The 14,647-nt window shown below is 43.7% G+C and overlaps 1 protein-coding gene and 1 long non-coding RNA gene across 5 annotated transcripts in view; both read left to right on the forward strand.

The window, feature by feature from the left end:
* Nucleotides 1-486: 486 nt before the first annotated feature.
* Nucleotides 487-14,647, forward strand: part of ATL2 (atlastin GTPase 2) — a 39,053-nt gene continuing 24,892 nt past the window's right edge. For 3 of the 4 annotated variants that reach the window (XM_027889230.1, XM_027889229.1, XM_027889231.1), the window contains exon 1: nucleotides 487-580. In XM_027889230.1, the coding sequence (XP_027745031.1) occupies nucleotides 520-580 (61 nt within the window). In that variant the 5' untranslated portion in view covers nucleotides 487-519. Of the gene's footprint in view, nucleotides 581-1,039; nucleotides 1,193-14,647 lie in introns of those variants that run through there. The other variant, XM_027889232.1, reaches the window with a different exon arrangement.
* Nucleotides 8,050-14,601, forward strand: LOC114060061. The gene is made up of 3 exons (XR_003571811.1): nucleotides 8,050-8,060; nucleotides 10,648-10,650; nucleotides 14,453-14,601. It is a non-coding gene; the product is annotated as an uncharacterized LOC114060061 (long non-coding RNA).

Below are 14,647 nucleotides of genomic sequence, written 5' to 3' on the forward strand. Positions count from 1 at the left end.
ATGGCCCAACAGAGGGGCAAAAGGGAAGCGAGGACCCGGCAGGGTAAGGGTGCAGCGCAGGCGGACAGACCGGTGACTGTCTGGCTGCGCGGAGCGAGCCGTGCTGGGCCAGCGGCCGACGGAGCGCGGGATCCCCGCGGGATGCGCACCCTGACGAGACGTTTCGTGTGGGTTCCTCGCCCTGTGCCCCACACGCTCCGCAGCCCCGCTGCTCCGAGTCATCGCGGCGCGGGGCCGTGAGGGAGGCACCCACCCGAGGGCCAGGCCGGGCTCAACCTCTGTGTGTGTGTGTGTGTGTGTGTGTGTGTGTGTGTGTGTCTGTCTGTATCTGTCTGTCTGTCTGCCCCAGCCCCACCCGCCCCCTCAGCGTTTCCCCCTCAGCTCTCGGGGGGCTCCGGCCCCGCCCCACCCCCGGGCCGATGGCGCGAGGCCCCGCCCCGCTCGCGCCTCCGGCGGGGCGATAAAGGTCTCGCGGCGGAGCTCTGACGTCACGGGGAGTTAATTTTAAACCCGGACAAGATGGCGGCGAGGGACGCGGCGCGGCGCGCGGGCCCGGCCCGCCACCGGCCCGACCCGGCAGGTAACGCGGCCCCGGGGCTGTGGCGGCGGCTCTGCCGGGCCGTGGCGGGGCTGTGCCGGCGGGGGCCCAGCGCGACGCTGGACTGGGCGGGCGCGGCAGCGGCACCGCGCGGCGCCGGGGGAGGCCCCCCGTGCCTCCCCCCTCCTCAAAATGGCGGGGGCGGCTGCCTGTCCCCAAGGGGTACGAGGCGGGGAAGCCGCGGCGACGGCCCCTCGGCCCGGCCCGCGGCCGCTCCCCGGCGGGGTCACCCCGCTCTCCCCGCGCTGCGGCCGGGGCCTCCCGCGCTGCGGAGGGCGGCCCAAGCCGGGAGAAGGGGGGGCGGCCCCGGGGCCGCTGTGGGTGACCTTATTCCCTGCCGCGGCGTGGCCGGGCCGCCCGGCCGGGTGCACCTCGGCCCCGTGAGGCGCCGGGGTTAGGGGGGAGGCCCGGAGGGACTCCCGGGCTGTGGGGCGCTCGCCTAGCACAGTGTCGGGAGCAGAGCCAGGCAGCCCGGCTCTCCCGGAGCCGCGTCCGCTGAAGGAGGGAGCAGCTCCGGGAAGGAGGAGACTGACCCGCGCCGGCCCGGCCCCCACATGGACCCGGTGCGCTCCGCTGTCAGCGCTGCTCTCGCTGGTAATCTATCCTCTGGTAGCGATGGGACCTGGCTTCGGCGCGGTGTTTTAGCCCCGAGCGTGCTGGAGCCTGCGCAGTGTGTTTTTTTAAAAGTATCGCTATTCCTCAGGAACAGTTTAAAAGCTGAGAGTTCGTAGCAGTATCCTTGCCGTACGCTGTGTGAGAGGGGGCACCTGGGACTTGTGAGGGTTGTACTGACTCTGAACGCTGAGTTGGATCATGTGAGGTTTTTAGCGCTGCACTGGAACGCCGAACTATTTTAACATATTTGTTGTGTAACTCTCACTTAATTTGGAAGCAGAACGATTGGACTGGGCACAGTTTAAACAAAAGCCAGCAGTTGCCATATGCCGCTATTGCTATTTCAATTGCTTGATTTGCAAGCCAGCTAGAGAGTGGGAAATCTAACCACACTATAAACTAGGAGATGCAGAGTGACAACTTACCTGGCTTGATTTACAGGGAGGAAAAGGCAGTGCTTCAGAGCACGTGGAAAAGTTTGATTGTGTTTGGCAGCATTGCAGTTTTAATAATTTAAAGAGTCGAGAGATCGAAATTGAGGATATGATACTACTTTACTGCTCAAGTACTGGTTTCTCTCCCTCCCAGCACTGCTTGGTTTCCTTTGGTGGTTCTTTTTTTTTTTTTTTTTTTGCCACTATGTTGTTTAATAATCTTAAAGCATTAGGTTATTGCATAACTTTCTCAGGGTCATAAGAGCGCCAGCACACCTGTAATAAATGGCCTTTAATTAGCTATGTCATCATTAGCGGTGGAAACATGCACATTTTGCTTGTGTACTTTAGTCATGGAATAACTTTGGTGATCGGATGTGCATGTACAGCTGTGGATGATCTGTGCTTGCCTGCAGAACAGCCTTCTGTAGGGTGAAATAAAGCAGAGTGGTAGATTGGAATAGTTACAAGAAGAGAAATGTAACAGGAGACTCCTGTAACTCCTCCTGTACCATTACTGAGTGTTGCTTAACAGCTGTTATGTTCTAGCTTACCCTAAAGTCACTAATGGTGTCACAGCACCTCCTCAAATAATAGTAATAGCTCTTTGTTTTTTCAACTGAAATGATTTTGAAAGCAGTGAGTGGGGTTGAGGAAGGCTGTGTTATTTCCTTTTCATATTCACTTGCCTGTGACTTAAAAATGTTTCTGAAATAGTTTGGGCACAGAACTATTTTACTTGAACTATTGTAAAAGCATCCCTTTAAATGTGACAGTCTCTCCTGGTTTAGGAGGCCAGGCAGCTCTTGTTAATGTTGAATGGACAGGAATGCTTGAGCCAGGTCTTGAAGGAGTCCTGACACTTCTTAGGTACCTTCTGCCAACTGCAGTCCCTGTGGTTTGGTTAAATATCAGTGATCAGTGTTTGCTTACTGATTGCATTAGTAAAAGTTCCATTGGCTGGAGCAAGTTATTGTGATGGATGAGGGATTGTTTTCTCTTCTTGTCCTAATAATAATAGGGACACACCTCATGCTGGTAGCCTGGATAAAGCAATCTGTTGGAGGGGAGAAGGGCTGGGGATTTTCCTTCAGTGTAATAGAAGAACACTTATCTCCTGATGGCAGTGTCACATCCTGTCCAACTCTTGAGTTTTGCCTAAACTTCAAAACCAGGTGTAATAAGCAGATGGAAATGGAGGTAAATTAAGTTCCGTGTCCTTGTTTCGGTACTGAACTGCAGTGCCGTTGGTCTCCACCTTAGTTTTAACTTTGTGCCTGTTGTCGTTAGATTGTTGTACATCTTATCGCAGTCCGTGGAAGTTTCCTTTGCAAGGACATTCATAAGGAAAACTGCCAAATTTCACTTACACGTCACCTTACATAAGTTAGTTTGAAGTTACTTTGTTCTTGCAGTACTGTTAGGAACAGGCCCCATCCCTGGGATGATTTTTGATATTCATGGCAGTCTTTGAATGGGAAGTTTTAAACTTTAAAATCAGGCTGAATTGTGCCTTGTTTTTCAGGTTTTTTTTAAACTGTTGCTGCATGCTGTGCCCACAATATGATCTGTGAGCTGCCAGCTTGGAGTGCAGTTTTCCAACTTTTTGCCAAGTGCTGCATTAACTTCTTAAACTTACTACGCCAGTTATTAGTAGTTTTGGTTTTGTCTTTAACCTCAACTATGTAGGGTGAGCAAGGCACAAAAAAAAGTTTCTGCATAGGCAAGATATATTTGTCATTTGTAAACAACTGAAAATTTTCAGAAATACTTACATATTGTATAACCATTATATGATGGTTCTTAAGACTGCTCTTGCTGGAGAATGTCTGGGTTTCTTTTTTAAAGCATTTTCAGCAACGTGAACTTTTTAAGATGTCCTGGAGGAAAGACAGAAGTAGCTTTGCTTGTTCTTGGAAGCTTGCTCTTAATAATGAAGAATATTATCTCATCCTGTAGCTGATTTTGAGGTCATACTGCTGTGTAGGGAGTTGATTTACATGAATACGTTTGTGGACTTGGGATTTGTGTCTGAAAAACTAGAACAAGCAAATAAGCAAGTTTGAATATGTGGAAACGTCGCTCAGATTGATGTCTGCTATTTCAGTTAGGTGCAAAGAAATGACTGATAAGAAATAAATGATATCTGTTAGGACAAGAATTATGATCAAGGCATTTCCAGCAGCAAGTTAATACCCAATAGGAACTGATGTTCTGAGAGCATTGATCACTGACTTGCCTGACCTTTAACTTCTGTTTGTTTCTGAATATATATTTTATGTTGTGTTTGTTTCCAGGAAACCAACATTTTATGTGCTTGCCAAGCTTTTTGAAACACTTGGTATATAAAAGTTGGAAGAATTTTTGAAGTTCCTTCCTCCAACTCCAAAGGTTGGAGGAAAGTATTTAAACTCAGAATTTGAACCACTGCCCTCTTAAGAAACATGGAATGAAATCTGAGGAGTTCAAGTATCTGTATTTCCTCCTCCACTGCTAATTCTAATTTGACTAAATGTATCTTGTAAGACTTGAAGGTAACACCCGTTGGTTTTTGTAGGTGTACAAATGAGTTACTGGGAGATGTTCTGAAGTACAAGGTAATGCTTGGCAAGTTGGTGTTTAACTGGAGTTCTCGCTCTGCAGCAAAACAAGGTCCTCGCTGGCCCCCTTTGTATTTGGAATGGAGTGTACATACTCACTGTAGTGCCATAGCTGGTAAAGTCACTTAGTGAATCGTCTCCATTGCATGTGTAAGCATGTGAATAACCTCCCAAAGTTATCTACATAGTTTGTCTGGAACCTGTTGCAGCTGCTCCATGGGGATGTTACTCCTTCAAGTAACAATACTAGTTCATATCTCATTCTAGTGTGAGAATAGTATGTCTTTGTGCTGAGTGTGATCTGTAAAGCTAAATCAGTATCTTCTTCCAGTAATTAAAAACAGGAAAAAAAAAAGCTATGCTTATTTTATAATGGTTAGTGGATGGCTTATCTTTAGGGTTGGAAAAACTTAAAACAGAATATTTGCCACCAAAGATGGCATTACTGAGCCATGCAGCATCCAAGGCGGTCCAGCAAAAGTTACCTGAGTGAATGCAGGTAAGCTGGATATTGGGCATCCTGTTTGATGCTCACTTGATGAACTCATGAGCAGGACGAGTAGGAAATCAAATTTAAGGTGAAAGAGTCTGTTTTGGCCTCTGAAGAAATGATTTATGAAAGACCAGCTTCCTTTAGAAGAATGGCCCTTCTCTATGGTGGAGGAATAGGTAGGAGAGCTGTCAAAACTGTCAGACTGCACAAAAAGTGCCCTTTGGGAAAGGAATTTGTTTACAGTTTAGTTGCTGGCTCTGTGTACAGTATGAGGGTTATTCTTGTATGCTTTACTACGAGGAGAGGTGTCTCATGTAGTTTTTCTTCTTTCTTGTGGTAAATGTATTTCCAGCTTTCTTTTCATTGCAGATGATGAGCAAATGATGGTTGCAATTTCAGCCCTATATATGGGTAGTTTTTGCATGGCAGGGTGGGGTTTATGTGCTACTGCAAGTCATGGTAGGTTTCTCTTAAAAGACTTGGAGTAGAAGCCAAAATGTTGAAGATGTGAACTAATAAGATGCCGTACACATTATAGACATGGAGTGCAGAATGTAATTTCTACTGAATTGATGTTTGAGAGTAGAACTTAATTTGCTTTTATGCAGTTGTTGCTCCAGTTAGATCAGAATCATGTTCCAGTCTGTAGTTAGTGTCAAATTATAGTGTTTGTTTTCCCACTGTCACCTTAGAGATAAACATGATGAATTTACAAGTTCTTATTGGTTTCAGTAAAATATATGGAGTGTCTTTTGAGCAATATGTTTTACAGTGCTTTAAGGATAACAAGGTGGCTTTTTTTTACTTGGATTGAAAATTACAGAAACTAGTCGGAGAACATCTGTCAGCTGCTTGTACTGACATGTTAGGACTGCTTTTTGTGTGTTGGGCATACTTGGAAAAGTTGTTCTCACCTCTTATCTTCTCAAATGGGGTGTTACTGCTGAGTGGAAGAATAAGTGCAGTTATTTTAACTATCTCTTTAAGCCCTATCCTGTGATTTTACTGCCTGCAAACTTGCAGTGCTGTCTTGGTTCCTGCTCCACCTCTTCTGCATGAAAGAAAGGGTCTTTTGGCTTTTACTTGTGCCTGTTTATTTACCTTGGGCAGTGTGGTGTGATCTACTCGGGGAACTGTAAACAACTGGGAAATAAAAGGTACAATTTGTCAATCCTTTGCCTAATATGGAAATCATAACAGTACTGATTTCAGGGCAGGAACAGTTGCTCCAAGTATGTGAAGTGCTGGGCATGGAGACAGAAGCTTTGCCCCCTTTAATGTATTGCTTAAACATAGAATAGTAGAGAAAATGACTGCTGTAGAAAATTAAGTTAAGGTTCTTGATATAATCAAATCACTTTCTTAAAACAAGAAGTCATCCTGCTTTTGAGAGAATTAAATTTCTTAAGTACTTTGTAATCCTGATCTAATACGAAAGAACTATTTCTGATCACGACAGCAGTGTAATTCCAAACATGGCCTTAAAACTGCCCTCAAGGCAGTTACCACTTATCTTTCAAACAACAAAGTCTTAAGCTTGTCATGAGGATAGGGAGGGAATGCAGTACAAAATTCTTAAAAGAAATCTTTCAAAGTGCTGGTGTGTCAGATTTGTTAGTACAGAAATTGTTTAGAAAAGTGCAGTAAGTAATGCAGTAAGTAATGCTTTTGAGGGTTGGGACACAGAACTGGAGTATTTTCTAGAGCTAATAGTACTGTAGAAATAAATAGGTACTGAAAACTTTTCATGTGTTAGACTGAGATTTAAAAGGAAAAAAAACACTTTCAAAATAAAATGTAGGATCATTAAGAAATGCAAGTCCTGCTTTCAAGCTTATTTTTTTCAGTAGAAAAAATATATTTGCAACATTTAGATACGCAGTGTGATTAAATATTTGTGGAACCTTCAGATGCTATGACGAATTGTGCTTGTTTGAGAAGACTCTTGAAATTTGGTGCTTTTGAAGAGGTTGGATGTTGGCTTGTGAAGGACTGAATATTATTCTTAGAGTCTTGATCTATGTACTTTGAGTTGCAGACTCAATATCACTGTTTCATTAATCAAATATCAAACTAAGCTGTTCTTTAGTGTAATCTGTTGTTGACTTGTTTCTGTAGTGCATTAGGACTAGAGTAAGCTTTTGTGAGCTTTGAAGAGGAGCACACTGCTGTCTATCTCTGTTTCAGTTTATCTTCTAATCCCGGACTTTTCTCCTCAGTGTTTACTCTAAAGGTTGTAAGGGAAGATTTCATGGATGTGCAGAATGAGGACATGATCTACAGAGAGTAAACTGTTGGTTGGGGTGCAGTGTTAAAACATACAATCTTTGTAGAGTTGTATTTCCATCTTCTTTCTCCACCCAAGTGAAAGATGTATATTAAACTCTTTGTGGTTTCAGCAGATGGTATGGTGTGCTGGCTTGTAGAAAAGCAGTTAGATTGGCTAGATGTATTTAGACAAGTTTGAGAACTTGATGTAAAGAGAAGTAGTAACCAGCTCCCTTCTGTGTTTGCTCTTTTTAAGTGTGGCTTGTCTTACCTCTGAGATTGCTCTCTCCTTTTCTCTCACTTCTGTACCACTAGGCTTGGCTGGCCAGTGCACACATGACAGTGGCATTTCTTGTCCCAGGAAAATGTGGTTTAAAATACAAAAATGTTTGTTTTGCTAGCAGTGGCTGATGTTTCCTTGGTATCAAGTGTCATGAATGATGTTAAAGATGCTTAGGTAAGTGGGTAAATCTTGAGCCCTTTGAACATACAAAGGCGCTTATTGCGTGGAACTGAGCTACTGAAGTGTAGGTGTTTTATAGTGTCCTTGTGAGAACTTAACTAGTGATTTTGAAATCAAAATTAATCTATTCTTTAGTAGACACAGCTCATAGCAGGCACAGTATATTTGGTAGATACGATCAAGGGAATGCTCTTCTATTGCCGGAAAGACTACGCTAAGCTCAAGGTCTTCCTGCCAGTTACACATCCTAGCCTGGGATACTGAGAAAACTGAAACTAGTGTTAACCTCAATTTTAAAAGGAAGGAAACTGTGTTCTTAAGTGAAGGTTAACAAATGTATTGGCTAGCCCAGCCTAAATCTGAACTTTCAGATTGAGGCAGATCTTTGGCAACACACGGTCAGATCCAGTTACAGCCCAGTTGTCTACCCATGTTTGCAGTGTTATCACATATCACTAAGTCAGTTTCCACGTGAACACGCTTCTTAACTGTTCTTGTGAGTTTTGAGAGTCTGGAGAAATTTTCCATCTGAATTAGGTTGTAGTCACAGAGCTGAACTTCTCTTTTGGCACCAGTGCCCAGTCAAGCAGTTTGTGCCTCCCCCTCAATTCTGCCGGTGCAGCTTTTTCAGAGGGTATAGAGTGCACAACACATCAGTTTGTGTTCAAGATAAGTTGGTGCCTGGACCTGGGACAGTGATGCCAACAGAGAGGGCAGCAGCCCTGTACTGTTCCAAGAGTCCAGCTGAACCGACCCTGTGCCCTGCAGAGGAAGCTGCATAGCTCTGCATTTTGTTTGCCTTCAGTTCCAGTGCTCATTGGATTCTTATCTAAGAGGTGATACCGTTTGTAGGAAGCTGTTTGTATTGGATTGCTTTTTCTGCTGGTTTGGTTTGTTTAGCTGACTTGACTCTAAGCAGCATTATATATGTGGCAAAATTAGCAGGAAAGACGGCATGGTGCTGGAAGTGGGAAAGAGTGGGAGAGTCCTTGTGAGTGGGTGGTTAAGACTCATCTGTGCTGTTGAAACAGGCTTGAAGAGGCAACAGGGGGAAGAGGCAGTTACTGGCACTGCCCTGTTGGAAGAATTAATGCACTTTGAGCTGTTGCCTTAGCAAGGGATTTATGTGTAGCAGCAGCAGTGATGCCGGGCAGTCTCAGGAGTTGTGGTAGTAGGTGCAGGGCACTGAAGGATATGGATTTAGTTAGGTACTGTATCAATTATTATGGGTTAATTGCAGGAGAGTGATGTGAAAATCCAGCCTTCCTCCTTTACGTGCTCAGCATCAGGAACTCTGATAAAAACTATTTTTGTTGTAGCTATGTGAGAAAAATCTCTTCCTCCAGTGGAGATAAAATGAACACATGCAAAATGTGGTTTGTTTTTTTTGGTTTCATTTCTCTTGAATTGTGCCTTGTGTGGAACTTTTTTTCCTGTTTTGATTCACATTGTTGATCTGGGTGTTAGTTGTGTTGACACACATTGTGTTTCCTCCGTCACACTTCCCTTTCATCTGGTGGGTGTTAGTGATGCTGCCAGGTTAAGAACAGTTAAGAAAGGAGAAGAAGGAATTGAAATTCTCCATGAAGGTGTCTGAAGGTAGTTACTATATCAGTTTTGTAAACTGTGTGATCTAGATAAGGCAGTTTTATAAGATAAACCTATACTCTCCTTGTACTGCTCTTTATTCTTTGAAATGAAATGCTGAACTTTCTAATAAAACAGAATCCTGGAGTTCAGTGCTGGAAAAACTGGCTGGAAGGTTCTCTTAGCTGCAGGAACTTAAAGGGAGGTGGGAAGCTGAGTGTAGACTGGAGGCTGGGCTAAAAGGTCATTTTTGGTTAGAAACTTCATAGAATCGTTAAGGTTGGAAAAGACTTCTAAGATCATGGAGTCCAACCGTTAGCACAGCACTGCTATGTTCATTACAACCATGCCCCTAAGTGCCACATCCACTTGTTTTTTGAATGCCACTTCCTGAGCCAACCTGTTCCCCTGCTTGACCACCCTTTCCATGAAGAAATGTTTCCTAATATCCAATCTAAACCTTCCCTGACACAATTTGAGGCCCTTTCTTCTCATCCTGTCACTTTTTATCTGGGAGAAGCAGCTGACCCCTGCCTGGCTACAGTATCCTTTCAGGTAGTTGCAATAAGGTCTCCCGTGAGCCTCCTTTTCCCCAGGCTAAACTCCCCCAAGTGCCTGAACTGCTCCTGGTTGGAGTTGTACTCCACATCCTTCACCAGCTTCTTTGTCCTTCTCTGGACAACTGCAGGACCTCAGTGTCTTGTAGTGGGTGGCTCAAAACTGAACTCAGTATTTGAGACATGGCCTCACTAGTGCTAAGTACAGGTGGGCAATCACTACCCTGGCTCTGCTGGCCACACAATTGCTAATATCAGCTTGTTGAAAGCATAGTTTGATCAAAAAAGAAAAGTTGAAGACTCTTTGTCTTACTATGTTTCCTTAAATGTATTGGTGTTCCTGACTGACAGCTTGTTTATCCTGGAAACTAGGATGAATCCTGGCCCTTTGGCATACCTTCCTGTACAGCCAAAGGGAGAACTCACCTTGCTTTCTGCTCAGCTCCTCTGTGGCCATGGTACATCTGGGTGGCTAAACCTGTTCTGACTGCCAATCTAAAGATCAGACATGGGGTAATTGCAGTTGGCATCTCTCGCCTTATTCTTTTCTCCCTGTTGTTCTCGCTCAAAATGTTGGTTTAGGTTAGCTGATCATCGTTCACATTATTGGCTGCTGACATGAGGAATGTATACAAGGTACATAAAATGTAGTTATGGCCTAAACCGATTAGAAAATACGGAGTTCTTGAGTGAGCAACAATCTTAAGCAAAATCACTCTGAAATACAAGTGGAAGTTTGCCTGGTTTAAATGTGTGTGGCCTGCAAGGATCCAGTTCTCTTGCAGTGTTCACAAGGAGCTTTCACGTGCAAATTCCAGAGTTAGTGCTGAACTAGGACGTTGTCAGATCCCATGTATTTTCATTCCCATCCTCAAGAACCTTTTGGGATGGATAAGACAGGGGAGAAAAGGTGAGGAAGAGGTCTTTTAGTGCTTTCATCTGTCCTTTGTATTCTAATACAGCATTCTCTGAGGGGGCTGGAAAAGTACTGGTAAACCTTACTGTGGACAGAGATCCTGTTAGGTCCTTCAGTGAGTGTGCTATTAATAGCTCTGGGTTTTGGGCAGAGTGGAAGAAGGATGAGAAGGCATGCTTTGCCACTATCCCTGCCTTTCAAGATTTTCCTTGTAGCTATGGAGAAGTATCTTTCTTACCAAGTTCATGATGTGCTTTCTGAAAAGCAGTCCTTTTATATATATATATATATATATATATATATATATATATATTTTACTTACTTGGTTATGTTAGAGATTATGCTACTTGTGTCTTATTCTTTGCTTACTGGTGTTCTTGTAGCTGTTTGCTGAGATTAGCTGAATTTGAAGGTTGACTTTTTTTTGCTACACCAGTCTCTCTCTGGTGTTTTTATCTCCATAAATGGAGAATGCAGAATGCCATCTTATCAGTATTTTGTATATGGGAGAGCTCCTGCATGCATGCAGACCATTCAACTGAGAACCAGTTTAAGGCACTTAGGAGTAGACAGACCTATTGTTTGATTAGTTATGGTGCTTCATAGGTATCTAGGTCATCAGAGTATCTTCTTTTTCCCCTTGCCTGGCAGAATTGTATCTCCAGGTACTTCTCGCTTCAGCTCACGGTTTATTTAACAGTTCTTGATCTGTCCCTTCAACATCCTTTTGCCCTGAAGGAACAGAGAGAGTTAAATGTGTCTTCCCCCCTTCACCCCTACTCCTCTGTCAGTCTTACTGGATATCCAAACAAGTCTTCGGAACTTAGCTCATCAGGGCTATTTATAGCTGAAATATTCAAAACATTTAATTATTTCTGGCCTTAAAATGAGCTACTTGGCAGTATTAGCTAGTCAGCAGTAGGAAAGCAGTGATGCATTAAGGTCTGTGGCAGCCCCATAGCTTTCATGTGAGTTTATTGCATGGAGTTGGACTGCTGGAGAAAGGGGAGCACAATTTTGTGGCTTAAGTCTAGTGATTTTTTTTAAATTTTTTTTTTCCCCCCAGAAGATGTGTCCAAATAAGGTTCGAAGGTTAGGCTGTTTTTCTGTCCTCTGGAACTCAGTTCACACATGCCTCTACTTTCCTTCTTTCACTACATCAAAACAAGAAACATTTAAGCACTTCCTCTCCTTTCTCTCTAAGGAAAACTTCCTGGGTGAAACTCTGAGAGAATGCATTACATTTAAATGCAGTGCAGCAGTTTCCTCGTGATAAATTAAGATTTTGATTCAAGCCATGAACCTCTCTTGGGAGATTGAACAAGATTTCAAGCCAGATGGTTTGAGGTTAGTGTAGCCCACTTCTCTTGCTCTTTACCATTCAGGTGGTGGGGGGAAAACAGTCGTGCATCTGTATTGAAACATGAGCAGGAGACTTGGATCACTGTTGTGTGGAGGCAAACGTGGTGTCTGTAGAGCACCAAGAAAAACAGTTGAGGGATTTTGAAAGCTGAAGTATCCAGGAGTACTGGAAGTCTTGATTTAAAGTTGGACCTGTAGCAAAGTGCGGGTTTATGTACAAACAAGACATTAAGGCTACCAGCTAGAAGATGTACAGCTTGAAGTCTCTAAACTCCTTGTAATAGGGCCTTGTAATAGAGCAAAGGAAGTACTGATGAGAGACAGCTACACTAATGAAAGTGACTTATTTAGACTTTGTTCATAATCCAAGTATTATGCCACTAAAAAGCAAATGAGATTTAAATTTATTTTAATGTTGTTTTGCATCTGTGTTCAACCCACTGCCCAGAGAAGCAGTTACTAGTTGTCATTCAGTGCTTGTTGATCAAAAACCTATTCTATTCTGTATCTAAACCCGAGTTTAGCAATTAATGTTTGCTTTTCTTTTCCTTTATGAAAGAATGTGAATGATGTGTTTAAAGAGCTCGAGCCGTATTTGTGTTAAATTAACACAAAGGTAACTATGTTAGTACTTTATTTCAATTAATGTGCTTAAAGGGAGGAATTTGCATTTAGAGCAGGCTGTCTCTTATTTTCATAGCACACAGGTGTAGCTGAGTGCTTTCATTCTTGTGTTCTTACACTGCAGGACAAGTAGGTCATCAGCTGCTGGCTGTGTACTTAGAGGAAGCAGGAATTAGCTTTTCATTTTACCTCATACTTTAAGAAATGGGTTATTTAGTCGAGTTTGTTCAGTTGAAATACTGTCTGCTTACACAAGAGGCTACTGTTCTCAAAATCTGGCTTAGTATTTCAACAAATGGAGCTTGTTCTGGATACTTAGCTGGTATCTGGGTAAACAGTATCCTGCTGTAGTTGTTGCTGCGTGGAGTGAGGAGTTTATAGGGAAACTGTATGGTAGTATCTTGGCTGTATTTGCTTCCATTCAAATCTGTCTGCCACAGTGTCTTGCTGTACAGTGTTGCTTCACTTGTGTCTCCTATCCTGTTTGACCCAGGTTAGGAAGTGATTATACCAGTCAGAACTGTGCATTAGCCCACAGGTTCCATTTGAATAATTCAGGTTGGGAGAAGCCAAAATGAAGTAGGGAATGATTAGTGAACAGGCACAGTAATAGGCCTGAAAGGATGACAGACTCCAGGGGCAGGTGCAGTCGATGATGTTTTTGCATCATCTCCAGACAGAGCAATAGGCAGGACCATAGTCTGGAACCTGTCAGTTTGGTAGCATAGAAGGTCAGGTGAACATCTTGAAAAAAGAAAAATGCCTGCAACACTGCTACAGGTTCTAGTGCCATACGCTTTTGACAGATGAAAGCTCTTCTGTGTGTATTAAAAGCGTGAGGTCCAGGCCTTCTGTGCACTTTTCCAACAGCACAGAGACCAACCCTGTGACTGAGCTGGGTGAATCTACCAACCTGTCTTTAAGGCTGTGGCTGGAGGCGTCATTGCCTGGCTGTTGTGAACATGAAACACACCTCTGAAAAAAACCATTCTGAGTGTGAATGTATTGGGGCGGATGTGCTGGGTTGATAACTCCATTACTGGGGTGGAACTGGACTTATCAAAGTGTTAATATGTACTATAAAAACCAAACAAAACCCCCAGCCGAACACAAGTCTTGTTTTTTTGGTTGCCTCTGTAGCAGTACTGAAATGTATTGTCACGGAGACCTATAATAGGGAGGCTGTCACTGACTTTGCAAGTCCAAATTACTGTCCAGTTGGCCTTGAATGTTTTGGTTTAGAAGCGATTTTTCTGTGAATGGCACCTCTTCTACAGTTAGTCTTCACCTGTTTTATACTTGATTTGCTGGGACTGGACTGTTGCAAGAACCTAGGGTAGTCTCTGGTTCTTAGATTGGGCTTTAGGACAAATCAACTGAAATTCTAAGTAGTATGGTCTGACTAGGGTTCCTGGTGCTGAGGCAGGTGAGGAAGGGGACAGAACTGAGGAACAGGGCTTAGTGTTCTGAATTTCATTATCTCCTGGCCTGACTTGGCAGTGCTATCAGCATGTTTATTTTATGAACTGCTTTGACAACTTACTACAATGCTTTTGCAGAAAACTGGATAGTGAAGTGTGGCTTCTTGTCCTGGCCATTGTTTCCAGAGGCTGCACTGAAAGTAATTCTTGGAGTTGGAAGATGATCTCTCTGCTCAGGATGCTGAAGCCTTCTAGAAAGGCTTTCTAAGTACTCCAGTGCTGCTTGAGACAGTGACTAGCCAGAATAAGAGGGTGAGCAGCCAGAAGGCAGCATAAAGGACCACAAAAGGCTGTGAGGTCTGCCAGGAACACCTGACAGGTTAGCATATGCTGATTATGCTGCGGGATGGGCAGTAGCACTTGTTCTATAGTTCACATGCTTAACTTGTGCAGTGTCTGTTCTGGTAATTGCTAACTAGTTCAAAATTTTGAAAGGAAGGGTGTTCTCTGCCAGAGTTACCAAACCAGCTCTTCTTGGTGGATCAAGTTTCCTTCACAGCTGTCAACACTGTAGTTCTCCACCCTCTGAAGTGCTTGATTGATGGCAATGATGGTCTTTTCTCTGGGTAGCTTGGGAACTTCCAAATATATTAGGCTGGCTAGCAAAAAAAAAAGCCAACAAACTAACCTGACCCCAAACAAACAAACT

The sequence above is a fragment of the Empidonax traillii genome, unplaced genomic scaffold (genome assembly GCF_003031625.1).
Source record: "Empidonax traillii isolate 1590-97213 ecotype Southwest subspecies unplaced genomic scaffold, ASM303162v1 scaffold256:size688067, whole genome shotgun sequence".
NCBI classification, from domain to species: Eukaryota; Metazoa; Chordata; class Aves; order Passeriformes; family Tyrannidae; genus Empidonax; species Empidonax traillii.